The sequence below is a fragment of the Hyperolius riggenbachi genome, chromosome 9 (genome assembly GCF_040937935.1).
Source record: "Hyperolius riggenbachi isolate aHypRig1 chromosome 9, aHypRig1.pri, whole genome shotgun sequence".
NCBI lineage: Eukaryota > Metazoa > Chordata > Amphibia > Anura > Hyperoliidae > Hyperolius > Hyperolius riggenbachi.
Genome location: NC_090654.1, coordinates 262,852,748 through 262,879,719, shown reverse-complemented (window position 1 = coordinate 262,879,719; position 26,972 = coordinate 262,852,748). Strand labels below are relative to the sequence as shown.

General features: G+C 48.4%; 2 protein-coding genes across 2 annotated transcripts in view; one reads left to right on the top strand and one right to left on the bottom strand.

The window, feature by feature from the left end:
- SEL1L (SEL1L adaptor subunit of SYVN1 ubiquitin ligase) overlaps nt 1–9,816 on the bottom strand; it is a 61,027-nt gene extending 51,211 nt beyond the window's left edge. Inside the window, exons 1-3 of the mRNA XM_068254436.1 lie at nt 9,651–9,816; nt 8,507–8,541; nt 4,445–4,826 (exon numbers count right to left, since the gene is read on the bottom strand). Of these exons, the coding sequence (XP_068110537.1) occupies nt 4,445–4,826; nt 8,507–8,541; nt 9,651–9,744 (511 nt within the window). The 5' untranslated portion in view covers nt 9,745–9,816. The remainder of the gene's footprint in view (nt 1–4,444; nt 4,827–8,506; nt 8,542–9,650) is intronic.
- A 310-nt stretch (nt 9,817–10,126) lies between these two features.
- Nucleotides 10,127–23,708, top strand: RPL8 (ribosomal protein L8). Its single transcript, XM_068254437.1, has 6 exons — nt 10,127–10,226; nt 10,879–11,022; nt 13,973–14,114; nt 18,181–18,399; nt 21,018–21,133; nt 23,508–23,708. Exons 2-6 carry the CDS (start codon nt 10,885–10,887, stop codon nt 23,664–23,666), a joined length of 774 nt encoding a protein of 257 aa, XP_068110538.1. The 5' UTR covers nt 10,127–10,226; nt 10,879–10,884; the 3' UTR covers nt 23,667–23,708.
- Nucleotides 23,709–26,972: the final 3,264 nt, after the last annotated feature.

Below are 26,972 nucleotides of genomic sequence, written 5' to 3'. Positions count from 1 at the left end.
TGTGCCCCAACACCATTCTGTGATTGTCAGAGATAAACATGGACATTATTATGGCTTAGCAATTAAATAAGTTTATTTATTTTAATATAACCATAGAACAAAATAAAAACACATTAGAAACACGTTTCCAGCAAACCTTGAAAAGGAAATAAATGACCAACCACTGAAAACCTCAGTTACTGACATGAAATAACTCCCCTCAGCTCTGTCACCCCTTGCATCACTTCCTGACTGTGTCATGTCAACTGCGCAACATGCAGTCAATCACCAAGTAAAAATCATAATTATATGGGGGGAGGGGGGGTTGCACGGAATGCCAGGAGAAAAAACTGCCCCCCCCCCCCCTTTTTTCTAGAGTAGCAATGTGGATCAGTTTCAGGGGCAAACGCAGGATTTTTAAGGGGGGGGGGGATTCCTGAAAGGTCCAGAAGCACTTATGTCCTCGAGTGCTTCCGAATACAGGTGGCTCCATACTGCCCACAAAAGTGCGCTGGCGTATTACAGAGGTGCCTATCTTTGGAAGCACGGAACGGGGTACAGCGCCGGAACAACTGCCCGAGAGAGGAACGGGAGATAGACTTAGTTTGGACAATTCAGTGGAATATGCCACATAGTGTCACATAGCGCAAGCGATACCCATATGATGCAGGGATATATGCATCTGCGGAAGAGCTTTCCTGTATGACAAGAAGACACAGACAGCCAGCACTAGGGGAAGAGGGAAACAAAGGTGAATGAAGGAGACTGGTGCACACCAAGAGGGCTTCTGAGCGGTTTTCAAATCAACAGTGATTTGAAAAGCGCTTGGCTAATGTTACCCTTTAACAGTGTTCTCACAGCAGCGTTGTGACTTTTTCAAAATCGCACGTATACTGCATGTAGCATGCTTTTGAGCGATTCATTCAAAATTCGCTCTGAAAATCGCTTCACAAAATCACACTCACAAATTGCTAGCGATTGCTATTGTCATTTTGGTGTTGCACTAGCCCAGAGAGAGGAGTGGAGAAATTGAGAATAGCCTGAGATGGAGCAGAGAACTTATCTGTATTGCAGTCCCACATCAGACAGGTTACTTGCCTGTAATCGGACTCCTGTCCCTGCCAATCTCCCACACAAGTCAGAAAGAAGCCCTCCTGGAGTCTAGGGACTGTCAAAAACTTTTCAACTTGTTTAACACCTTATCCACACATGCAGTCATTATAACAATGAGGAGAGACCAGACAGATGTTTGCCTGCGGACCCTGAGTCCAGGCAAGCTCTGCATCATGCTGTGCATATTTACCAGCTTGCCTGCCCTCTAATTGCATCATGTCTGACACTTCTGTGCTGTGGAGAGTCCGGGACTCCAGAATCAACATTCTCTCACTGCAGGCTGCATCTTCTTGTGGGGGAAGCTCGGCTGCCTCTCATTCTATTAGCTGGAGGGAGGCACCAGAAGTAAGAAGGGAGGGAAAATGAGGCTGTTTATATTATGCGGGCTTCCCTGGCTGAATACACAGCTCAGTGCAGGGGGGGGGGGTGTTCCAGACACCCGGAATAGCCCCCTCCGTTCGCCAGTGAGTTTAATATGCAGGTCTGTTCTGTTCTTGCTAACAGCTACACGCTCTATGCTGCTTACCTCTGCCTCACCATGCATGTCACGTGACCGGGAGAAGGAGGTATGCAGCCAGGAAGAACAGAAGGGATCTGACGAAGCGCTGGAGCAGAAAAAACGTCACACTACTACTCCGCAATGTGTGTGTGGGGGGGAATATGTAGCGAGTGAGTGAGTGAGTGAGTGTGTGCGTTTTGTTGGCCACACAAGGGTTTAGATCCCAGGAGAAGGCTGAGGACAGTGTGTGATCACATACACCCTCCAGTACAGCACTTCTGTGCATCATCCTGTGCAGCTCCTACACCAGCACATCTGCCTGTGAACATCACAAGTCTTGGGAAACAAGTTTTGCTTTCTAATCTCAGCTTCAGCACTGGTTATAAGAAAGAGTGTCGTGGGCCAATGAGAGTGCGGGGAAATGATGACTTCTCCGCACCTGTGGTCACAGCAGGCGGCCAGGTGTGACAGATGCTGCTTTCACATGAGTGCGCCAGCTGATAAAACTCCAGCACTAAGCAAGTGTTAGAATAGAAAAACACAATACAGCTTTAGGGGCCTAGACCGAAGTGGCAGTGATTTGGAAGCTCTTGTTAATATAATGCTAGGGATGCGATTCCACTTGAGGGATGTGATTTATTTATTTTTTAAATCCCCCATAGCATTGCATAGCAAGAGGTTTACAAATTACAAGTGCTCAGAAAAGCGCTACTAGTGGATTCCAGGCCTGAGGTCTAGCCCAGCGCTAGTACGGCCCGCGGGCGAACTGATAACACTCTTTCCCCTCCTCCCTCCCTGTAAAATTGTGAACCGGCTGCAGGGGATTTGAAACTCACCGATGTCCCGCGCCGTGTCTCCGTAGCAACAGGACGTCATGTGATGTCAGAACGCACCAGCATATTACAGGCTGGCAGCCAGTGTGTAATACACTGGCACGTCCTGATGTCACGTCACGTGACATCCTGTTACGGAGACAACGCGGGACATCGGTGAGCGATATGCGTTTCAAATCCCCCACTGCCTGCTTGCAACTTTACAGGAGGAAGAGAGGATGGATGGGGGGGGGGGGGGGGGGGGGGGGGTTAAGAATGCCCAGGCCTGGACGAGCCCCAGTAAAGCGTTTTCAACAGTACTTTGGTATTGCAGGCGATTCCAAAAACCACTATGCCAATGAAAGTAGTTGGAGGTGAGCCCACTGGAGAGATTGTGTTTCAGTCAAATCCCAAGCGCGGTGCCTGCAACATTTTGCTAGCGATAGCCAAAAGTTCGCCGCAAAATCCCTTTTCAACCGATATACAGAGCGAGTTCAAAGCAATTTTGCAGTTCTTGTGCAATCCAGAAAACGTCAGCTTACCCGAAATCCCTTGCAGCACTTGAAAACTTAAAAATCACTCATCACAATCGCTAGAACTGAAATAAAATCGCTAGAAAACCTGCCAATAACCGCTTTACAAAACGCCAGCAAAAGCTCTAAGTGATTGCGATCTGTAACAGCTCAGGTCAGAGAAACCTCGGCCGTGCTCTGTGGATTCTGAGACAAGATAATGATTATCCAACCGTTCACAGAGCGGCAGATTCTCAGAACTTAGTAAGCAGAAAGCCTGCGGCACTACATAACAAGGCCGAGCAAACAATCATCTCCAGTGCCCACCTGACACAGCGCCGTACACACTGACACAGCAGCGCACACCGACAGCGCCACACACATTGACACAGCGCCGCGCACACCGACACGCAGTGACACAGCGCCGCGCACACTGAGAGCGCTGCACACACTGACACGCAGTGAAAAAGTGCTGCGCACACTGACAACGCTGCACACACTGACACGCAGTGAAAAAGTGCTGCGCACACTGACAACGATGCGCACACTGACAACGCTGCGCACACTGACATAGCGCTTGGGTCTATATTTCAAGAAATTGACAATTTTCTGAAAGGCTCTGATCTGCTGGTGATGATCATGTGCTAAACCATGAAGTCATAACAGCAAATCAGAACCTTACTAATCTATCAGCTGATCAAACTGATCACATGCTTCTCCACGAGTTCTCCTAAGGGCCCTTTCACACTAGAGGGCTTTTTCGGCGTTTTAACGCCACGGCCAAAGTGGGCGTTTTCCAAGGTAAAATGAAAGTCCATAGACTTTCATTTTACCTTTCACATCTAACGCCGCGTTTTGGAGCGTTGCGTTTCAACGTTCCCAGGCGCTTTTTCTGGGCCTACCGCAGCGTTTCTTATTACAATTGATAGTGATGTATTGGCGTTAAAACGCCTTGAAAATGCCTGCAGCCAAAACGTAGCGTTTTAGCCTTTTTACCGCTGCCTGTAGTGTGAAAGAGCCCTAAGCGTTGCCACGCCTATGCCGATTGCCTGGCTGTCCAGCTGATCTTTCCGTCTGAGTCTACCTTTGGGCATCAGCTTGTGGCTACTGTCGTTAGGCTTAAAGGTACATACACAAGATAAAAGTCACACCTGGGACAAGCATGCAGCCGGTGGAGTCGCACCTGGGACAAGCATGCAGCCGGTGGAGTCGCACCTGGGACAAGCATGCAGCCGGTGGAGTCGCACCAGGGTCACAGCATCTGATCTGCATGCTCAGTCTGGGTCAGTGACTTATAATATTAGAGGCAGGGCTTCAGCACAGAAGTCAGGCAACTGGCATTGTTTATTAGAGAATGAAGATGGCAGCATCCGTTTTCCTCTCACTTCAGGTTCCCTTTAATTTGGAGTTCCGCCCACTTCACCTCCTGTCCACAAATCAATCAGACCACTGTTGTCGGCATGTAAGCTGCTCTCATTGGTTTACGGAGTACAGAGATTCTATACTGAGAGATACAGACACGCCATTACCTGCTTTCTGGGGCTGTTTGGTGTCCTCACCCATCATCTCCACCTCTGTACTATCCATACTCTTCTCTACAGATTCCCCATCCTCAGTGCCAGAATCCTCCAGGAAGGTGACAGTCTGTGTGGCTTCTGATATTGGCTCCTCATGGGATGGCACTAGATCTGGGTCTCCAGATTCCAGCGTTCGGAAGTCCACCCCCGCATCCCCATCAATCTCTATACTGTCCGTACTCTCAGTCCACCACTCCGACTTCTCATGCTCCTGCTCCTCAGATTCAGCTATGAGCTCCTCATCCTCCTTCGGCTCCACCCCCGCGGAGTACTCTCGCCTTGCCCCCGTGGGGTACTCTGACACCTCCTCTTCTGCTCCAGGTACTGAGACTTGCTGGGTAGAGGAGAGACATCCCATGTGAGTATACAAGCATGGATTAAGTCAACAACAATTGTTCTGATGAGTAAACATAAGTAACACGCTTGATGAATTGCACACAAAGTATCAAATGTCATATATACCCCTCATTCACCTAATCCCCATGGTGTAAAATTCCCCATTCCGTCACAGACCATCTACCAGCATTATTCCCTGACAACCCCATCATGTAATAAACAGACACCCCTCCGGGCTCCTTAACATTACATGGCCCAAATCTGCACTATTAAATGGACCTGAACTCTTGCCCAGGACAGAAGGAAACCAGAGAGAAATGCACCCTGTATGTATTTAGAGAGTTTAGCCCATCTAATTCCCCCTCAACTGTGACTAAGCACAAGTTGTAATTTAATTCTTCAGCTGAGTCACCTGACTGCCTCAGCAGAACAGATAATTTGTAACTACAGGATGTTAACATTATGTCTGCTTCCATGAAAGCAGGAAGTAGACACTGCAGATTTACTGCAGGATTTGTATCAGCTGTAACAAAATGTTTTTCTTTAAAGGTTATTATGCTAATGCTTATCTTTTATGGCAGAGAGGAAGTTCTGTGTTCAGGTCCGCTTTAACGAGAAACAAAGTGAGGACATTCAGAGGCCAAAAAATTGGAAACCCGCCTTCATAAAGAACATTAACCCTCTCTGTAATCCCTTATGGAAAAACTGAGACGCCCAACAACACCTCCATTGTTACACTGACTCTAATGAGATTATATAACCTTACAAAGCGTGGAAATTGTGATACTGCGTGAGCCAGGAAATGTATACACAACTACTTCCTCTTTTTTAATTTTTCACCTCAGCTGTCACTGTTATAGGACACGTCACTGGCCACACAGCCACCATTCATACAGGGACACGTCACTGGCCACACAGAGCCGCCATTCACACAGGGACACGTCACTGGTCACACAGCCACCATTCATACAGGGACACGTCACTGGCCACACAGCCACCATTCATACAGGGACACGTCACTGGCCACACAGCCACCATTCATACAGGAACACGTCACTGGCCACACAGCCACCATTCATACAGTGACACGTCACTGGCCACACAGCCACCAGTCATACAGGGACACGTCACTGGCCACACAGAGCCGCCATTCACACAGGGACACATCACTGGCCACACAGCCACCATTCATACAGGGACACGTCACTGGCCACACAGAGCCGCCATTCACACAGGGACACGTCACTGGTCACACAGCCACAATTCACACAGGGACACGTCACTGGCCACACAGAGCCGCCATTCACACAGGGACACATCACTGGCCACACAGCCACTATTCATACAGGGACACGTCACTGGCCACACAGAGCCGCCATTCACACAGGGACACATCACTGGCCACACAGCCACCAATCATACAGGGACACGTCACTGGCCACACAGAGCCGCCATTCACACAGGGACACGTCACTGGTCACACAGCCACAATTCACACAGGGACACGTCACTGGCCACACAGAGCCGCCATTCACACAGGGACACGTCACTGGCCGCACAGCCGCCATTCACACAGGGACACGTCACTGGTCACACAGCCACCATTCACACAGGGACACGTCACTGGTCACACAGCCACCATTCACACAGGGACACGTCACTGGTCACACAGCCACCATTCACACAGGGACACGTCACTGGCCGCACAGCCACCATTCATACAGGGACACGTCACTGGCCGCACAGCCACCATTCATACAGGGACACGTCACTGGCCACACAGCCACCAGTCATACAGGGACACGTCACTGGCCACACAGCCACCATTCATACATGGACAAGTCATTGGCCGCACAGCCACCAGTCATACAGTGACACGTCACTGGCCACACAGGCACCATTCATACAGGGACACGTCACTGGCCACACAGCCACCATTCATACATGGACAAGTCATTGGCCACACAGCCACCAGTCATACAGGGACACGTCACTGGCCACACAGCCACCAGTCATACAGGGACACGTCACTGGTCACACAGCCACCATTCATACATGGACAAGTCATTGGCCGCACAGCCACCAGTCATACAGTGACACGTCACTGGCCACACAGCCACCATTCATACAGGGACACGTCACTGGCCACACAGCCACCATTCATACATGGACAAGTCATTGGCCACACAGCCACCAGTCATACAGTGACACGTCACTGGTCACACAGCCACCAGTCATACAGGGACACGTAACTGGCCACACAGCCACCATTCACACAGGGACACGTCACTGGTCACACAGCCACCATTCACACAGGGACACGTCACTGGTCACACAGCCACCATTCACACAGGGACACGTCACTGGCCGCACAGCCACCATTCACACAGGGACACGTCACTGGCCGCACAGCCACCATTCATACAGGGACACGTCACTGGCCACACAGCCACCAGTCATACAGGGACACGTCACTGGCCACACAGCCACCATTCATACATGGACAAGTCATTGGCCGCACAGCCACCAGTCATACAGTGACACGTCACTGGCCACACAGGCACCATTCATACAGGGACACGTCACTGGCCACACAGCCACCATTCATACATGGACAAGTCATTGGCCACACAGCCACCAGTCATACAGGGACACGTCACTGGCCACACAGCCACCAGTCATACAGGGACACGTCACTGGTCACACAGCCACCATTCATACATGGACAAGTCATTGGCCGCACAGCCACCAGTCATACAGTGACACGTCACTGGCCACACAGCCACCATTCATACAGGGACACGTCACTGGCCACACAGCCACCATTCATACATGGACAAGTCATTGGCCACACAGCCACCAGTCATACAGTGACACGTCACTGGTCACACAGCCACCAGTCATACAGGGATACGTCACTGGCCACACAGCCACCATTCATACAGGGACACGTAACTGGCCACACAGCCACCATTCACACAGGGACGTGTCACTGGCCACACAGCCACCATTCACACAGGGACACATCACTGGCCACACAGCCACCGATAGCACGCCCCTCCCCAGTATAGGTAGCCAGATGTACCCTCTAGTATTAGAAAGACACAGGTAGCCCGAAGTGCTCCCTAGTATAGGTAGACAAAGGGTATTGAGAAGCCAGGGGGTATAGGTGGCTAGACGTACCCTTCCCTCAGTATAGGTAGCTCCCTCAGTATAGGTAGCCACATGGTCCTTCCCATATAGGTAGCCCCCTCAGCATGTGTAGTCAGAGGCTCCCCCAGTAAAGGTAGCCAGATGTGACCCGCTCCCATGCAGAGTAGCACAAGTGGAGTGCACTTCTCCAGGCTCCACCAACAAGCTACCTTCTACAGGTGTCCCTGTCTCCAAGATCGGAGCACCCTCTCTGGTCACGTAATGAAAAAGGGCGATGTAGGCATGGGAATGGAGATGCTAGAAGATGTTAGATCTCGCCAGTGGAGCCTGGAGAGGAGAGTCTCTCATGTGCTCTGCTTGCGATCGATGCTCTACACTTCAAGCATGTGCCCCCTTTATTGCCACTCACACTAGGCACCTGCTGCTATAATGATCCCTACACAGATGATTGGCATGCCTGCTCCCATGTCAGCACCCCTGAAGTAGCAATAAGAACCAGAGAAACATTAACAGTCAAATCCTTACCGGGATTTCCCTTGTATCCTGATCATTCTGATTATCTGAAAGAGAAGAGCAAAATGGGTCAAGACCCTGCAGAGATCATGAGAGAGGGAAATAAAATGTGTGTGTGCGTGTGTGTTTTCAGAGGTGTTGTTAGTGGCATTGGTGCTGAGGTGTTCGTGTTGTGGCAGGAAAGGATATCAGTAGCAGAGCTCTCATTCAGTGTCAAGAGCGCATATCAGTGTTAGAGCTGTCAGTCAGTACTGGGTGATATCCGTGCCAAGCCTGTCAGTGTCGGGTGATATCCGTGTCAAGCCTGTCAGTGTCAGGTGATATCCGTGTCAGGGTTGTCAGTCAGTGTCTGGTGATATCAGTGTTTGGTAATGCCAGTTTCAGGGCTGTTAGTGCATGGTGACACCAGGGCTGTCCGGCCATGGTGACGCCAGTGCATAGTGATGCCCGTGCCAGGGCTGCCCCTGCATGGTGACGCCAGGGCTGCCCCTGCATGGTGACGCCAGGGCTGCCCCTGCATGGTGACGCCAGGGCTGCCCCTGCATGGTGACGCCAGGGCTGCCCCTGCATGGTGACGCCAGGGCTGCCCCTGCATGGTGACGCCAGGGCTGCCCGTGCATGGTGACGCCAGGGCTGCTCGTGCATGGTGATGCCAGGGCTGCCTGTGCATGGTGACGCCAGGGCTGCCCGTGCAAGGTGACGCCAGGGCTGCCCGTGCAAGGTGACGCCAGGGCTGCCCGTGCAAGGTGACACCAGGGCATAGCGATGACAGTGCCAGTGCATGTGGCCACCAGGGTTGCATGGTGACACCAGGCTGTCAGTACATAGTGATACCAGTGCCAGGGCTGCGAATGCATGGTGTACACAAGTGCTGGGGCTGTCAGTGTCAGGAAAGAATATCAGTGTCAGCACAGTCAGTGTATGATGATATCAGTGTCAGGAGAGAATATCAGTGTCAGTGTATGATATCAGTGCACTGTCAGGAGAGAATATCAGTGTGAGTGTATGATGATATCAGTGTCAGGAGAGAATATCAGTGTCAGTACAGTCAGTGTATGGTGATATCGCGGTCAGTTAGTGTCAGTACAGTCAGTGTATGATGTCAGTCAGTATCTGGAGATGTCAGTGGTGTGGGATGACGTCACGCTGCACTCACCTCCCTCCCCCATGCAGCGCCCTCCTAGCAGCAGTATTAGCAGCAATAGTAACAGCTGGGAACCCCCCACACTCCGCACTCTTCTCTCCCCCATTCTCCCGTCTGTCAGTCCCGGGCTCCAGCCGCGGCCTAAACCAGCCAGCCGCTCCTCCCCGCCAGCCAATCAGCGGCCTCAGCTCTTCCACCTGGACCAATCACACTGCGACTTTCGCCTCTCCGCCAACCAGCAGCGAGAGGAGAGACTTCCGGCTCAGGCGTGCAGTGACCGCCCCCCGCTACATGGCCCTCTCTGGTTGGCTCCTAGTCAGGATTAGTAAACAAACTACAATTCCCGGCATGCCGCGCTGCTCCACATAGCGGGCTGACACTGCGGACAGCGTGAATGGTCGCCATCTTTCCGGAGACCGAAAAGCTACGGCGCCATTACTTGTCTGACTTGCCCAATTCCGATATGTCTGCCGAGGTTTCATCACCGTAACGCGATACTTCCTGGCGCGCAGCGTGACTTTTTTTTCCTCCGGAAGAAGTTCCCGGCCGCAGCTGAGAACTTCCTCTTCGCGGACAGCCCAGGCCGAGGTAGGAGCCTTTAGTCGGTGCTCTGCTGTCTGATCCGGTTACAATCCGGCCTTTATCGCTGCCATCCTGCCTCCTCGGTAGCCGAGCTTCTCGGGGGTGATTACTGTGCTGTGTCTGCTCACTGTCCGCTCTGTATGGGGGGACTCCGAGGCGTTATTTCCATTACTAGTGTCTGGGACTGGAGTGATGTCTTATGGATGGCCATACATCACTCCACGTATGGGCAGACCGACTATTAAGTTAGATTCCTCTGAGATCGAATCTGATCCATTTCCTGCCCACACACACTGCATAGTAATTTCCAATAGATATCTGCATGAAACCTATTGTAAATCGTCCTACCCTAGCCTGTCAGGCTGCTCCAAGTTTGAAGTGCAACCCCTGTGCACATGTGCAGAGTTTTTAAAGTGTACCAAAGATGGTATGCTGGCCCATATTTACCTGGGGCTTCCTCTTCGGCCCCTCCGTCCTGTGTGTCTGTATAAATATACAAAGTATGACTAATTCTGATATAGTTAACTTCTTTTCCTGGACACTTTGTGTTTACTATAACAGGAATCTACTGCAATTATTCTCAGCTTAATTGTTAGTAAACGTAATCAGTATACCATATATATGCAGTGCTAATTAAATTGTAATGTGTTTTGTTTAGTGCACGATGGGACGTGTGATCAGAGGCCAGAGAAAAGGTGCGGGTTCTGTTTTCAGAGCTCATGTAAAGCACAGAAAAGGTGCGGCAAAGCTGCGGGCTGTTGACTTCGCTGAAAGGCACGGATATATCAAGGGGATTGTAAAAGTGAGTACCGTCTATATATACACATCCTACTGGGACTTCATTTTATAGAGGAATTCCAGTGAAAATAATCTTTCCTCTCGCTGATTTACATTCTGACATTTATCACATGGTGACATTTTTACTGCTGGCAGGTGATGACATTAGGAGATGCGGCTTGCTTTTTTGGCAGTTGAAATCCTGTTATTTCCCACAATGCAACAAGGCTCCCACAGTGTAATGTCAGAACCGTGGTCCTGACATCACACTGTGGGAGCAGTTTCATCACAATAGCAGCCATACAGAGCCCCCTGATGATCCGTTTGTGAAAAGGAAAAGATTTCTCATGGGAAAGGGGGTATCGGCTACTGATTGGGATGAAGTTCAATTCTTGGTTTCGGGTTCTCTTTAATGAATCACTCTTGTTTGATTCAGGTTGTCTATTTTTTTATCTGTCGCCCCAAAATTATTATTGAGATTAATTTTTAGTTTTGCAGCAAGCACGTGTTGTCAAGCCGCATATTCTGTGGTGTGGTGGGCAGCACGGTGGCCTAGTGGTGGTTAGCACTCATGCCTTGTAGTGCTGGGTTGCCTGTGCGAATCCCAGCCAGGTCCGCATCTGCAAGGAGTTAGGGTACTTTTCCGTTAGCTGGGCGCATCCACTGGGTGGCGATAAAACTCCACCATAATTACATCTTTCCCTACTATCCATGGTGTCCTGGAGGGGGAATAGTAATTAACGCTACCTAGTGGATGCGCCCGGCTAACGGAAAAGTACCGGAGTTGGTATGTTCTCCCCGTGTCTGCATGGGTTTTCTCCGGACACTGCTGTTTCACATTACAAAATCCATACAGATAAGTTTATTGGTTTCCTCCTAAAATTTGCCCTAGAGGTGAAACACACGCTACACAGTGCATACATAGATCTATGACTATGGTAGGATTAGATTGTGAGCTCCCCCTGAGGGACAGTTAAGGGACGAGATAATATACTTTTTGTACAGCACTGTGCAATGTGTAGACGCTATATAATAATCCGAACATTTATATAGCGCCTTTCTCCTGATGGACTCAAAGCGCTCGAGCTGCAGCCACCGGGACGCGCTCAGGAGGCCATCCTGCAGTGTTAGGGAGTCTTGCCTCGAACTCCTTACTGAATAGGTACTGAGCCTAGCCAGGATTCGAACCCTGGTCTCCCATGTCAAAGGCAGAGCCCTTAATACTCTATTCAGCTAAATAAGAATAAAATACACAAACTAGATATTCAGCTAAACTATCATTTCTTCCAATCAAAATGTAACGTTTGTATGCGTTGTTGATCCAGGGATTCTATCTATTGCTATATCTGCAGTGTGGAACATTTTCTCTCCCTTTTTTAGGGAATGGACATTTGGCGGAGATCACCAATCCATCTGGCCAATGGGTACATGGCTTAAAGAGAGTCTGAAGCGAGAATAAATCTCGCTTCAGACCTCAGAGTTAGCAGGGGCATGTGTGCCCCTGCTAAACCGCCGCTAAACGGGGGTCCCTTCACCCCCAAATCCCCTCGGTGCAGTGGGGGAGCGCTTCCTGGTTGGGGCAGGGCTAACCGCCGCAGCCCTGCCCCACGCGCGTCTGTCAACGCGTATCTCCGCCTCTCCCCCACCCCTCTCAGTCTTCCTTCACTGAGAGGGGCGGGGGAGAGGCGGCGATGCGCCGCTGATAGACGCGACTGGAGGCAGGGCTGCAGCCGTTAGCCCTGCCTCCAGGAGCGACCAAGTGTTGCAGTGGGGGGTTTGGGGTGAAGGGACCCCCGTTTAGCTGCGCTGTAGCGGCGGTTTAGCAGGGGCACACATGCCCCTGCTAACTATGAGCTCTGAAGCGAGATTTATTCTCGCTTCAGAGTCTCTTTAAAGAGAAACTGTAACCAATAATTGAACTTCATCCCAATCAGTAGCTGATATCCTCTTTACCATGAGAAATATTTACCTCTTCTCAAATGGATCATCGGGGGAGGGGGCTGTATGGCTAATATTGTGGTAAAACCCCTCCCACAGTGTGATGGCAGGACTATGGTCCTGACCGTTTCCTTTCTGTGAACCTCATTGCATTGTGGGAAATAGCTGTTTATAGCTGATTCCAACTGCGAAAAAGCAGGCAGCCTCTCCTTCCACTGACATCACCTGCCAGCAGTAAAAATGTCACCATGTGATAAATGTCAAAATGTAAATCAAGGAGAGGAAAGGGTTTACAATGGGCAAACACTGACTAAATCATTTATACATAATTATTGAAAAAATGAAGCTTTTTTTTTTCACTGGAGTTCCTCTTTAAAGTGAACCAAAGGTGGGTTCTAAGAATCTAATTAGCATACAGAGGCTGGTTCTGCATACAATGACAGCCTCTGTTGCCATACTGTTTCCCTCCAGCCCCCCTCTGCGCTCTGCTGTCCCCCATAAATCAATCGCCGTGCTGGCGACACGCAGTGTGTCGCCAGCCGGCTTTTTACATGTGAAGTGTCAGTATGCCGCTCCCCCACCTTCTCCATAGCGCCGATCCCCACCCAAGTCCTTTCCCTCCAATCAGCGGCGAGGGAAGGGATGCGGGCGGGGACCGGCGCTATGGAGGAGGCGGGGTAGCGGCAGTCTGACACTTCACATGTAAACAGCCATCGCCAGCACGGCGATTGATTTATGGGGAAGAGCAGAGGGGGGCTGGGGGGAAAACAGTATAGTAACAGAGGCTGGGTATTATATGCAGACCCAGCCTCTGTATGCTAATTGGATTCTTAGAACCCACCTCAGGTTCTCTTTGTCTTTATTTCATCCCAACTAACTATGTATCACTTGTACGTCACTACAGAGCATGGTAGTGCTATGTAAATTAAACACCCCTTTTTTTCTCTGAAATCCTTAATGTAATTATCTGTACATTAGTTCTGATTAGATTTATTTTTTAATAAGTGTACTTTTTTTGTATTCCTTTTTTGCTGCAGGATATTATTCATGATCCTGGCCGTGGCGCACCACTTGCCAAAGTTGCCTTCCGGGATCCTTACAGGTTCAAGAAGAGGACCGAACTCTTCATTGCAGCTGAGGGTATCCACACTGGGCAGTTCGTGTACTGCGGCAAGAAAGGTAAAACTACACTTCTATCCTGAGAACCACAAAATAAAAGAGAAAATCTGCAAATTTTGCAAAAACTTATTAGTAGATATGAAGACAATAACCAATGCTGCCTAAGTTTAGTTATGTTACACAGCAGCACAAATACAGCATCCAACAACCAGAGAGGTAAACATTGCTTTAAAGAGACACTGAAGTGAGAATAAATCTCGCTTCAGAGCTTATATTCAGCAGCGGCATGGGTGCCCCTGCTAAGACGCCGCTATCCCGTGGCTAAATGGGGGTCCCTTACCTCCCAAACCCCCCCCCCCCCTTACACTATTTCAGTTTACCTAATGACAACCTGATAATAAAGATTAAATATTTTTGACAAGGGACCCCTGTTCAGCCGCGGGATAGCGGCGGTTTAGCAGGGGCACACATGCCCCTGCTGAATATAAGCTCTGAAGCGAGATTTATTCTCGCTTCAGAGTCTCTTTAAAGTGGGTTTCCAACGTACAACGCACACTCTACGGATCCTCTTCTTTTACAGGAGAAGAGATCTGTTGAATATTTGTTATATGCTGGATATCTGCTTTATGGGCTTGTTCACACTAAGGGCATTTTTGCGCAAGTGATTTTCAAAATCGCCTTAAAAACGCTTGTGCAATGATTCCCTATAAGAGAGTTTACAGCTGAGCGGTTTGTTTCCGATCCACTCAGCAAAGGGTTGCATGTCTTTGAGGTGATTCTGCCTCAATGGAAGGTATAGGAAAAATGCTTACAAAATCACTTTGTGCAGCGATTGTTTGTGTTTTTAAGAATAAATACATTGTATTTATTCTTTTCCGGGTCAAAGAGTTCACTTCCTGACTTGCGTCAGGGAGTGAATTACAAAACTGCTCTGGAAAAGCGCTTTTACCAGAAACGCAGCCCACAGTAGAGCGCCAGGAGGGGGGAAAAAGGGCACACAAACGATTGCGTTTTCGGGTGTGAATGAGGTCTAAGGGCCCGCTTCCGCCAGTTACAGATTTGCAGGGTTTCCCTGCTTGCAAGCTGCACGCTGCCTATGTATCATGGCTTGCCATCCTGAACGTACTTCAGGACGAGTCTGGAGGGCATGCTTCAGATTGATGCAGCTCACAGCCAAATCCCTGTTGCCGTGTATGGCACAGCTTAGCAATTCTGGCTGCAGCTAAACAGGAGCCGCGGCAGAATCTGAAACGGGCGCGGCTCCCAGTGGAGGTAGGCCCTCATTGTTATGCCAGTCTTGCATAATCCTGTACAGTAAAGCAGGAGCTGAGGGCTTTTTCACTCTTGTTTTGTTTCAAGTTTTCCTCATTTTAAAAAGCTAATGCAAAATGTTGATATTCTTCCCCTGTTGTTTTTCATGTTATAACTGCAGGGAACATCAATTGCATACTGAAAGCTATGTAGAAACTGCATGGCTGTCAGTTCTTGGCCACAGCATCTTTTATATACAGCTTTGGTACTGGAAGTGCTGCCAAGCAAGGTGCATGGGGTAGTGAATTCACACATGCAGATCTTGACATGTGTTCACAAGCAGAACATCCACATGACCTTTCCAGAAGGCAGCTATAAGGGCTGGTTAACACGCGGGAGCTTTTCAGCGCTTTGCTGATCGGTGGCAATTGGCAAAGTACTGTGACAAATGTATCCCTATGTTATCCTTCTCACTACAGCATTTGTATAACTCTCAAACTCGCTGCAGCATTTTGGGGGTGATTGCGCTGTGATTATCGTTCTATTAAACAGGAATCGCAAATCGATGTGAGAATGCAAAATTTTGCGCCACAAAATATTGTTGCCTCCAGATTGAACTAGCCCTTAGGGACTTCCTTAGTCTAGCTTTAGGAGAAATCGCCTCCTGTTCAGCAACATGATAAAGGTTGTTTTTAAGCGGACCTGAACTCAGAACTCTCTGCTCTAAACGATAAGTAACAGCTTAATAGCGTCTAAAGAAAAATGTTTCTTTTTTTACAGCTGATACAAATCCTGCAATAAATCTGCAGTGTTACGGTACATGTCTCGCGTACATCACTGTATATATGTTTGATTACGCCTCTGATATAATTTGTAACCCTTCTAATTGATGTGAGGGGTGAGCGAATCACAAAAGGGCATTTGGTCTGTCAGTCAGTAGTCTGACTCCATCTTGTGACAATCATCGCCTTCCTGCTCGACCTCACATCAGTACGTGTGTGTGGGGTTTTTAGTGATCACAGCAGGGGGATAGCTACACCCCACTCGATGAGAAGCTACTAAGTGGAGGGGGATAAGCGAAGAAGACTCTAAGCCCCCCCCCCCCCAGCAGATAGTGATCATATGTGCTGCCAAAACTCACACAGGAATACTCCCAACGCTGTGTCTTACTAATAGACTCTCTTTTATAAGAGAAGCCAATTGCTTCCATTTGTACCGACAGTGCTGTCCATTAGTACTGTAGTGTTGCATGTATTGTTTTCCTGGTACCTTACATTCGGATAGTGTGCAATAAATCTGCAGTGTTTGCTCCCTTCTTTCACAGTTAATTGGCCTCAATTCTGGTAGCTATGTGAGGTAAATATTTTTTTTTTTTAGGTAAAATACCTCATGAGGTATTTTCCTCTTTTTTTTTTTTTTTTTTTTTTTTTTTTTTTTAGCAATTCTGAAAATTTTTTCTCCATTTCCAAACATGAGGTGAAACATGAGGTAAAACGCATAAAGTGAGGTCAAACATGAGGTATTTCAGCGGTAAGCGTAAATAAATATTAGTCGTTGTCTTCCATAAGTTAGGATAGTCTTTAGAAGACTTTTTTTTTTTTTTTTTCTTCAGGGTGGAAGGTGTATTTGATTATGTAGCAAACTATGAAAAGTATATTAATGGGCATCCCTTATTTTAAAAAAATCCAGAAAATATTTGGCGTTTTATTTCTACTATTCTTTTCTATTGCACAGCCTGAATAGCAACTCCACTAAAAACTGCAAAATGCATACAAATTGACTTTACCTCCAGGTACAGACAGGTCTTAACCACCCTGGCGTTCTATTAAGATCGCCAGGGCGGCTGCGGGTGGGTTTTTTTTTTTTAATTAAAAAAAAACTTCCATGCAGCCAACTGAAAGTTGGCTGCATGAAATGGCTGCATGAAAGCCCACTAGAGGGCGCTCCGGACGCGTCATTCTGATCGCCTCCGGCGATCAGAATTAACAAGGATGACCGCAATGAGCGGCCTTCCTTGTTTTGCTTACCTCGCGACGAGCGGAGTGACGTCATGAACGTCAGCTGACGTCAGCCGCCTCCGATCCAGCCCTTAGCGCTGGCCCGGAACTGTTTGTTCCGGCTATGCTGGGCTCAGGCGGCTGGGGGGACCCTCTTTCGCCGCTGCACGTGGCGGATCACCGTAGCACACGCGGCTGGCAAAGTGCCGGCTGCGTGTGCACCTTTTTTATTTCATGTAAATCGGCCCAGCAGGGCCTGAGCGGCAGCCTCCGGCGGTGATGGAGGAGCTGGGCTCGTCCATACCGCCCGGCTGGTTAAACTGATCGATGAATTATGTGCTAACATGCCCCCTAATTTCCATGACCATAGCTGTTTTCGGTAAATTACTTCATGAATTACCTCCTCATTTATCTCATGAGGTAAAACATGACTAAAACCTACCAGAATTGCTAAATGTCATTACCTCATGAGGGAAATTCTCACATGAGGTAATTTGTTTGATAACCCTACAAGAACTGAGGCCATTGTGTTTACAAATTAGCTGCTTTGCCAAGCCAGTTGACACAACTGAGATCAGATTACAGTTGTGATTGGTCACAAATAAGGAGGAATTACAGACTAAACTCTAATTACATATAGGGTGGATTTCTCTGGGTTTTCCTTCTGCCCCGTGCAAGAGTTCAGGTCCACTTTTTATTGGTTGCTCTCTTTACTGGTGTGCCAGAAATAAAGCTAGATTTATCAGCGGGAAAATCCTTCCTCTTGCCACTGGTTTGCGTAGTTTGTGATGTTCCTGTAATTCCTGGTTTTGTAATGTTGCTTTTTTCCCTTAATGCTAAAAGCCTGTGCTGAAACGTTATTGTGTCTCTTCCTCCAGCCCAGCTGAACATCGGCAATGTGCTCCCAGTGGGCACTATGCCTGAAGGAACCATCGTGTGCTGTGTAGAGGAGAAGCCAGGTGATCGTGGCAAGCTGGCCCGTGCATCCGGTAACTATGCCACCGTCATCTCACACAACCCTGAAACCAAGAAAACAAGAGTCAAGCTCCCCTCTGGCTCCAAGAAAGTCATCGCTTCTGCAAACAGAGCAATTGTCGGTGAGTGAGAGAGTGATTGCAGGAAACTACCTTCCTCTTCTTGCAGGCCACAGACTAGGAAACAGTGCAGGGCTGACGCTGGCTGTGCAGATGCATGATAGTGATGCATTGTGTGTGCGGATAATAAATAGAACATTAGTAGCAAAGAAAAGTCTCATTTTTATTATCAGTTTAAAGGGATCCTTAATCGTGGATAAAAAAAGAAAAGTTTCACTTACCTGGGGCTTTCCCAAGCCTTCTGCAGTCGTCCTGTGACCGCTCAGCTCCTCCAGTGTCCTCCGGTGACCCTCCCCCGCGGTTTAGTTTCATTTTCGGCCGACTGCCAGTCGTCGTCCTGCAACGCATCCTACTCTTCTGCATTCGCCGACGTAAAGTGCCGTAAAGCGCGTCCGAATGATGCGCTTAACGTCACTTTACGTCGGGGAATGCGGAAGAATAGGATGCGTTGCCGGAGGACGACTGGCAGTCGGCCGAAAATGAAACTAAGCCGCGGCGGGGGACCGGAGGGCACTGGAGGAGCTGAGCGGTCACAGGACGGCTGCAGGAGGCTTGGGGAAGCCCCAGGTAAGTGAAACTTTTCTTTTTATCCACAGTTAAGGTTCCCTTTAATTATAACCTTGCATCAGACTGTTGCAGTTTAGAATCCACTCTTTTAAGATGCAGTGCGTGCCAGATGTACTGGGTGGATGCACACAACACAACACCTCTTCCGGCATGCGACTCCCCACGCCGGGAAAATGAGGCACTGTGCAGGCTCTACATGGAGGATATAGCGGCCTCCATACAGGCGAAAGGCCACAGGAGAAGGCCTCCCCCCCCCCCAATGTACCTTTTGTGTGCACTTAACTTAAAGTAAACCAGAGATCTTGTAAACTAAAGATTTGATACTTACCCGGGGCTTCTTCCCACCCCAAAAACACGTCTGTGTCCCACGCCGTGGTCTGCCGTTCAGCCGTGGTCTGCCCCGGTAACTGGCTCAGTCACGTCAGTCTGGGTCTACTGCGCATGTGTGGGGGGGGGGGTCTGTGCTTGCACAGGAGACCCAGACTGGACCTGACTGAGCCTATTACTGGCGCTGGACGGCAGACAGTGGGAGGACGGCGTGGGGCAGACGTGTTTATGGAGCGGGAGGAAGCCCTGTGTAAATATCAAAACTTTCGTTTAGAAGATCTCTGGTACAGTTTAAGCTGCATACACACTGAAAGATAGATTGTGTGAATCGACCAAAGAATGATCAGTCCATGATCTGCCTTTCATGATATCTGTGATTTGGCGGGTGATATTACTGATCCTTAACTGATACGGAACATGCGACAAGTGCCGTAGACTTAGCGGCCACATTGTTTAACAATCGTTCATAGCTCTGTACACACTGCTGACTTTGTAAAGGATTATCGGCCCATGTGATCTGTCATGACGGTCATGTCAAACGAATGAAAATCGTCGTAGATCATTCCCGCCGATATTTGCATGAGGCTTAGTTTTTGCGCTATTTATTTTTTAGCGGCATGTACCAGCCTTTAGATCATCACGTTTGTCTACCTAATTGTTGATCGCAGGAGAATATTCCTGAAACTTCAATTCCCGACCACCCCCTCCCCCCCCCCCCCCCCCCCCCCCTCGCTCACAGCTGCTTTTGTGCTCTGTGATTACATGTTTGAATATGTGGCTTTGGATGCTTTTATAAATAGGAACCATTCACACTGATCACTCTGCAATGGATCTGTGGGATCCGTTGCGGTAAGCAAGCCGCACTTCTGTGCAGTCTGCAATAATCCTGGGCAGGTGGATGCATTCCCCAAATAGCCTGTAGGGGGTAAAGCGTCTGACCTGGGCTAACTGTTCTGCTATCGCTTGCTTCCTGTACACAGAGCGGTTGCCGGGAAAAGCATGGGGATCTCCATTGGGCTGCAAAAGACCAATGGGATTCCTCAGCAACAGGGAGAATTCTTATTGGTTCATGGTAAACCCATGAAAATTCTCCCTGTTGCTATGGAGAATTGGTCTAATGCAGTCTAAGGAGAGCCCCATGCTCCTGCCGGCCTCTGGGCTGAGTTCAGAAGGACCGAGTGGCAGTGATTGGTGACGGGATACACTGATGGCGCAGGGCAGATGCAAACGTTACTGTGCCTGTTTTGCATCCTGGGGCGAACCAAGCCTTAAGTCTAGTACACACTAGCAATTTTGATTGGCCAATGATTGGTCAATTTTACCACCTCCATGTAGTATGAGGGCCAAACAGATTTTCAATTCTATGCAGATTATATAGGTAAATGGTCATACTACACGGAGGTGGTAAAATTGACCAATGATTGGCCTATCAAAATTGCTAGTGTGTACTAGGCTTTAGTGTCTTAGTCTTTCCGATGTCATTAGGTAGCTTCATGTGAAAGCTGGTGGTGGTATTCCGCACAGAAGATGCCATACAATATTGTTGCCTCACATTTTTAGAAATGACACAACTGCATTTTTTTTTTTTTTTTATTATTATTTTTTTTTTAAATTTAGGTTTCCAAAAAAATCTTAATGTTTGTTGATCTGAAAACACATCTCTGCAGTGGTATTCAATTTTATTTTTCAGACTAGACCGTTAACTAGTTGTCGTTTACCACATACAGGTGTTGTTGCTGGTGGTGGCAGAATTGACAAACCCATCCTGAAGGCCGGGCGTGCGTACCACAAATACAAGGCCAAGAGAAACTGCTGGCCACGTGTCCGTGGTGTGGCTATGAACGTAAGTATTCATGTGACATCACAGTTGATGTGTCAAGGCCTTTGTTTTATTTATGACTACAGGATAACCCATTTATATATAGTTCTTAGATACTTGCTAGTTGTTAAACCATTGCGAGTATAGAATCTTCTTAGAGAACCCGAGGCGGTTCCTTGGGGGGCAGGTTGGACACCGAGGCATGCTCTCTGCCTAATGACATGTCTCTGTGTCCCCCCCCCCCCCCCCCCTCCACCGCCGCGCTAAGGCCCCCCAAGCTTAGTGACGAGATTTGTTGCTATCTGGGAGGTAAACTCGGGAGAGGAATTCCCTGTTCAAAACTGCCAGGGAAGGTTTCTGGGCAGTTTCATCCCTGGCCATGCCCCCTGCCACTCCCCCGCCCCCCTGCACACTGAGACACACAGCCGCTTCTTGCAACGTCCTGACCTATAGGTCACAGAAGTGAAAGTGAGCCACTGCGGCCCGCGGGAGCGGCGTTTTTTGCGGCTACCTGATCCGCTTAGCCACAGTGCACACAGCTGTGCATTCTTAGACCAAGTGGCATCTAAACGGGGTTGGGGCAGAGACACATTGTGCCTGTGAAGTAGAGCAGACTCGATTGGGCTCTATTTCCGACTGCTGGTACTGGTTCCCAAAGGTAAATATCGCTGCGCTGCAAACCTCTGTGGCCAATGTAATGGTGAATGGTAGTTGGCCAACTTTTTTTTTTTTCAGCCAAATGTTATTGTTGTTTTGCACTTTTTTTTTTTCTCTTTAGCACAGAAGGCATTGGCACATTGTCTCTCAAAATTACCACGAATAGTGATAAATGTGACAAAGCATAGTTTCTGTATGGCCTTGTATTTGCATCCACCCACTGGGATTCCCCCAGCTGAGTTAGAGGACCTCTGTCACGAAAATCTTAAAATTTAAAATCTATGAAAACAGAGACAAATAAGAAGCATGTTTCTTCCTGAGTAAAATGAGCCATAAATTACTTTCCTCCTATGTTGCTTTCATTTACAGTAAGTAGTAGAAATCTGACATTACCGACAGATTTTGGGCTATTCAATCTCTCCATAGGGGATTCTCAGCATGGCTTTTGTTTATAAAGACACTCCTTGAAACATTTATAAAAAGATGCTGTCCAGCCTCCCTGCTCACTGCACACTTTGACATTTGGATGGAGCAACTGCCATTCACTTAATGCTTTTGAAAATAAAGAAAACCTGAGAATCCCCCATGAGGAGATGGGCTAATCCAAAACCAGTGTCCAAAGTCAGATTTTAACAACTTACTATAAGTGACAGCAACATAGGAGAAAAGTAATTTATGGCTCACTTTACTCCGGAAGAAACGTACTTCTTATCTGTATATGTATACATATATTTTAGATTTTTGCAACATTGGCCATACATCTGTTGATTTCGCAGCTGATCGACCATCCATTTAGATTATTGAAACAGTTGAAAATCGTCACAACAAGCATGCCTGATCAAAGATTCGAGTAATTTGGGGCCAGAATTGGTTGAATATATCAGACATGCTGAGAAGTCTCGGGTTGATTGAGATTGCGGCGATAATGATGTTCGATATCTTAGCGAACACGTTGGAAACTGCAGTGGCCGTCTCCTCGAATGTTAGATGTCTCCCCCCCCCCCCCCCCCTCCCAAGGTGGATGTAAATACGTTATCTGCCCCCGGCAGCTATGTGGAGCACCAGTGCAGTACAACGGATATTTGGGTGCAGCAAACATTTTCATGCACAGACGCCGGCGGCCATCTAACATTTGGAGGGGGGGCGTCATCACGAGGCAGATTCCTGAAAGATTGTGTCGCTATTGATCGGGAATCAGCTCGTGGAGTAGCAGTCAATCAGATTCAATAGCTAGATCTATGGGCACCTTTAGGCCTGAAACCCACTACAAATCGTAAGCTTTTTGCCAGCGATTAGCGATCTTAGTAGTGATTAGTCCCTTAAATGTAGTATTTTTTTACAATTTGCAGTAATTTAAAATTGCACACAAATCGCTATGTGTAGCCATTCATGAGCGATTTGCCAAAGCTTTGATACTTTACATTGAAGCGCAAACGCTCCCAAAATGCTGCATGTCCTGTGATTTCAATTTTATTAATCGCAATCGCTACTGTAGTATTAGTCTCATTTACATTGGCAGAGCGTTAGGGAAAGCGCTAGCGATTTAAAGCGCTCCCCAAACGCTCAAAAAAGCACTCTAGTGGGTTCCAGCCCTGACTCTAGGCCACTACCTGTGAGTGGCCATAGGACAGTCTCCCCTTTGCACATCAAAAAGCAAGAAGCTGGTTCTATAGTAAGAGATTTGCTCGTAATGTAAATACATTGATTACCTCACATTATCTTCTCTTCCTCTCCTCCGCAGCCCGTAGAACATCCCTTCGGTGGTGGAAACCATCAACACATTGGTAAACCCTCAACTATCAGGAGAGACGCTCCAGCCGGTCGCAAAGTCGGTCTTATTGCTGCTCGTCGTACCGGACGTCTGCGCGGCACAAAGACCGTACAAGAAAAGGAGAACTAAACATGTCCTGTCTCGTTTACTTAATAAACTCTCAAAAAAGTCTTCAGATTTCACGTGTATTCTGTATATTTCAGTTATATGGTTCTATGAGACGGGTACCTTTTTGTGTTTGGGATTTTCACCTCTTTAAATTCCTGACAATTTTGACACTCGGTTGTGTCACTATTGATGCAGCAATAACTTTTCAATTACTCTTGACATCCAAATGATATATATGTACACACGTTTTATAGCAGTGGCATTTGTTACGTGAAAAAAAAATGTGAAACAAAAGTAGATTTTGGTGTGGTTTATTTTCCCCTGTAAAATGGCTGTAGAATACAAATTTAGGGTGAAAAACTGCTATTCAAAAAAAGCCTGGGATTGGATGTCCTGCAAAAAAAAATTATACTTTACTATACGACCCCATACCCTCATTTATTTGACGCAGACTCTTCGTGACCATATGAACGTAAGCATGCCAGATAAAATTACACTATTTCATATGCCTCGCATAAAACTCGCTTCTCTTATGCCCCTGCTAAACCGCCGCTATCGCGCCGCATAACAGGGGTCCCTTACCCCCCAAATCCCCTCCGTCCTCGCCGGGGATCTCTTCCGCATTGAGGCAGGGCTAACCGCTGCAGCCCTGCCTCACGTGCGTCTGTCAGCGTGTATCTCTGCCTCTCCCCTGCTCCTCTCAGTCTTCCTACACTGAGAGAGGCGGAGATCCGCCGCTGATGGACTCGCTGAGAGGCAGGGCTGCAGCCGTTAGCCCTGCCTCTAGGAGCAGCAAAATCTATGACCAAGTTGGTCGTAGATTTTGCAGGGGGGGAATTGGGAGGTAAGGGACCCCCGTTGTGCGGCGATTTAGCAGGGGCACACATGCCCCTGCTGAATATAAGAGAAGAAGCAAGTTTTTTACTCGCTTCAGTGTCTCTTTAAAGCAGTGTTCCCCAACCCTGTCCTCAAGGCCGACCAATGGTACATGTTTTGTGGAAATCCAGAGTTGGTTAATCAGCTATGCTGAGAAACTAATTACCCCACCTGTGAATGCTTGTGGTTTCCTGCAAAACGTACTGTTGGTAGGCCTTGAGGACAGGGTTAGGGAGCTCTGCCTTAAAGGACTTACGAGGCCAAAATCTACCCCCAAAACGTAAAAAAAGTTAACTACCTGCATGACTTTGTAAGGCACGGAGGATGCCCTCCGTGCCGTTCCGCCTGGTCCCCTCTGCTCAATAGCCCCCCGAAAGGCTGCGACCCCGCGGTCCGGATCGGTATCTGCAGCCTGCATAAAGATGGCCGCCGGAGCTGGCCACGGCTGCGCAGTCCGCATAGCCGCTACTGCGGCTGCGCAGCTCTAGGGCCAACCCTCCGATCCACGCTGCCTGGTACGTGGATCGGAGGGTTGGCCCTAGAGCTGCGCAGCCGCAGTAGCGGCTATGCGGACTGCGCAGCCGTGGCCAGCTCCGGCGGCCATCTTTATGCAGGCTGCAGATACCGACTCGGACCGTGGGGTCGCAGCCTTTCGGGGGGCTATTGAGCAGAGGGGGACAGCGTCCTCCATTCCTTACAAAGTCATGCAGGTAGTTAACATTTTTTACGTTTTGGGGGCAGATTTTGGCCTCGTAAGTCCTTTAAAGGATACCCGAGGTGACGTGACATGAGGTAGACGTGTATGCACGGTGCCTAGCACATCAATAACTAAGCTGTGTTCCTTTTTTTTTCTTTCTCTGCCTGAAATAATTATCAGGCATGCAAGTGACAGTTTTTGTCTGGGTGAGACTATTGCATAACCCTCACAGATAAGCAATTACAGCCATAAAACACTTTCCCATCACTAAATGGCTTTTGAAAGCAGAAAAGAGATTAAAAAAAGGGTCAATAACACAGATTTGGGCTCTCGCATATTTCAATGAAGGTACAATTGAGCAGAGTAAAAACGTAACCACCCTGGCGTTCTATTAAGATCACCAGGGCGGCTGCGGGAGAGTTTTTTTTTTATTAAAAAAAAACTATTTCATGCAGCCAACTGAAAGTTGGCTGCATGAAAGCCCACTAGAGGGCGCTCCGGATGCGTTCTTCTGATCGCCTCCGGCGACCAGAAGTAACAAGGAAGGCTGCAATGAGCAGCCTTCCTTGTTTCGCTTACCTCGTCGCCATGGCGACGAGCGGAGTGACGTCATGGCCAGCCGCCTCCGATCCAGCCCTTAGCGCTGGCTGGAACTGTTCCGGCTACGCTGTACGCTGGGCTCAGGCGGCTGCACGGCGATCAGGTAGCACACGCGGCTGGCAAAGTGCCGGCTGCGTGTGTGCTGCTTTTTATTTCATGCAAATCGGCCCAGCAGGGCCTGAGCGGCAGCCTCCGGCGGTAATGGACGAGCTGAACTCGTCCATACCGCCCGGCTGGTTAAACTAGATTTAAATATAAAATAAAACTGGGATAGCATAAAAAGTCATTTTTAGAAGAATAGATACAATTGTTTTTCTCATCTGTTTATTTTGACCTTGGATGTCCTTTAATTGACTACTAGTTGGGCATGTAGTGGCCCAATATCCCCAGACTGCCCCGCTGTAACAATCTGATGTGATCGCTAGTTGGAGGGGGGGGGGGGGGGGGAAGATTCTGTACTGACAGATCGCTAGGTAACGGCAGAGCAATTCATTAGTACAGCATTGGGGCCCAACACATCCGATTGCTACAGGTAGCATTTGTTAGGTGTGCACACGTTGTAAGGCCAAGTACAGGTGACGCATGGGGCTACCCAAGGCGATATGTGACGAGATAAATGTGTATGTACAATACAAAACATTAACAACCAGGCTGTTTTACCTGTTTTATTTTGCTGCCTGGAAGAGTTAATTTCTAGGCATGGAAGTGACAGCTGTGATCAAGGAGTGAAAGGTTGCCGGCACTACAAGGCCTGTCGCCGTGTCACTGGGAATGAGGATGGAAAGATGTTCTAAAAGCCACCTTGATAATGCAACAGTTACTGCGTGCTCATGACTGATTAGCGAAACATACACATAGGATCAGCATCAGAAAAGGAAAGCAGTTGAATCAGGCACTGCAGTGATTGCTGTTTTAATGGTGTTTCAGATTGTGAATAAAATCACCATTGTTATTTCAAAAATTATGACATTCAAAAAGGTAGGTACAAAAGATCATCTGAATGCACAAGATGTTTGCACATGACGATTTTTTTTACAAACCGTTGCAAGAGGAGGATGTCCTACCATATCAAAAGATGGTGGGTGCAGGGCAAAAACCGGTAGCCTAACGGCTGCTTCGCACGGCGGTGCTTCTTCCGAGGCTGATCCACCTAA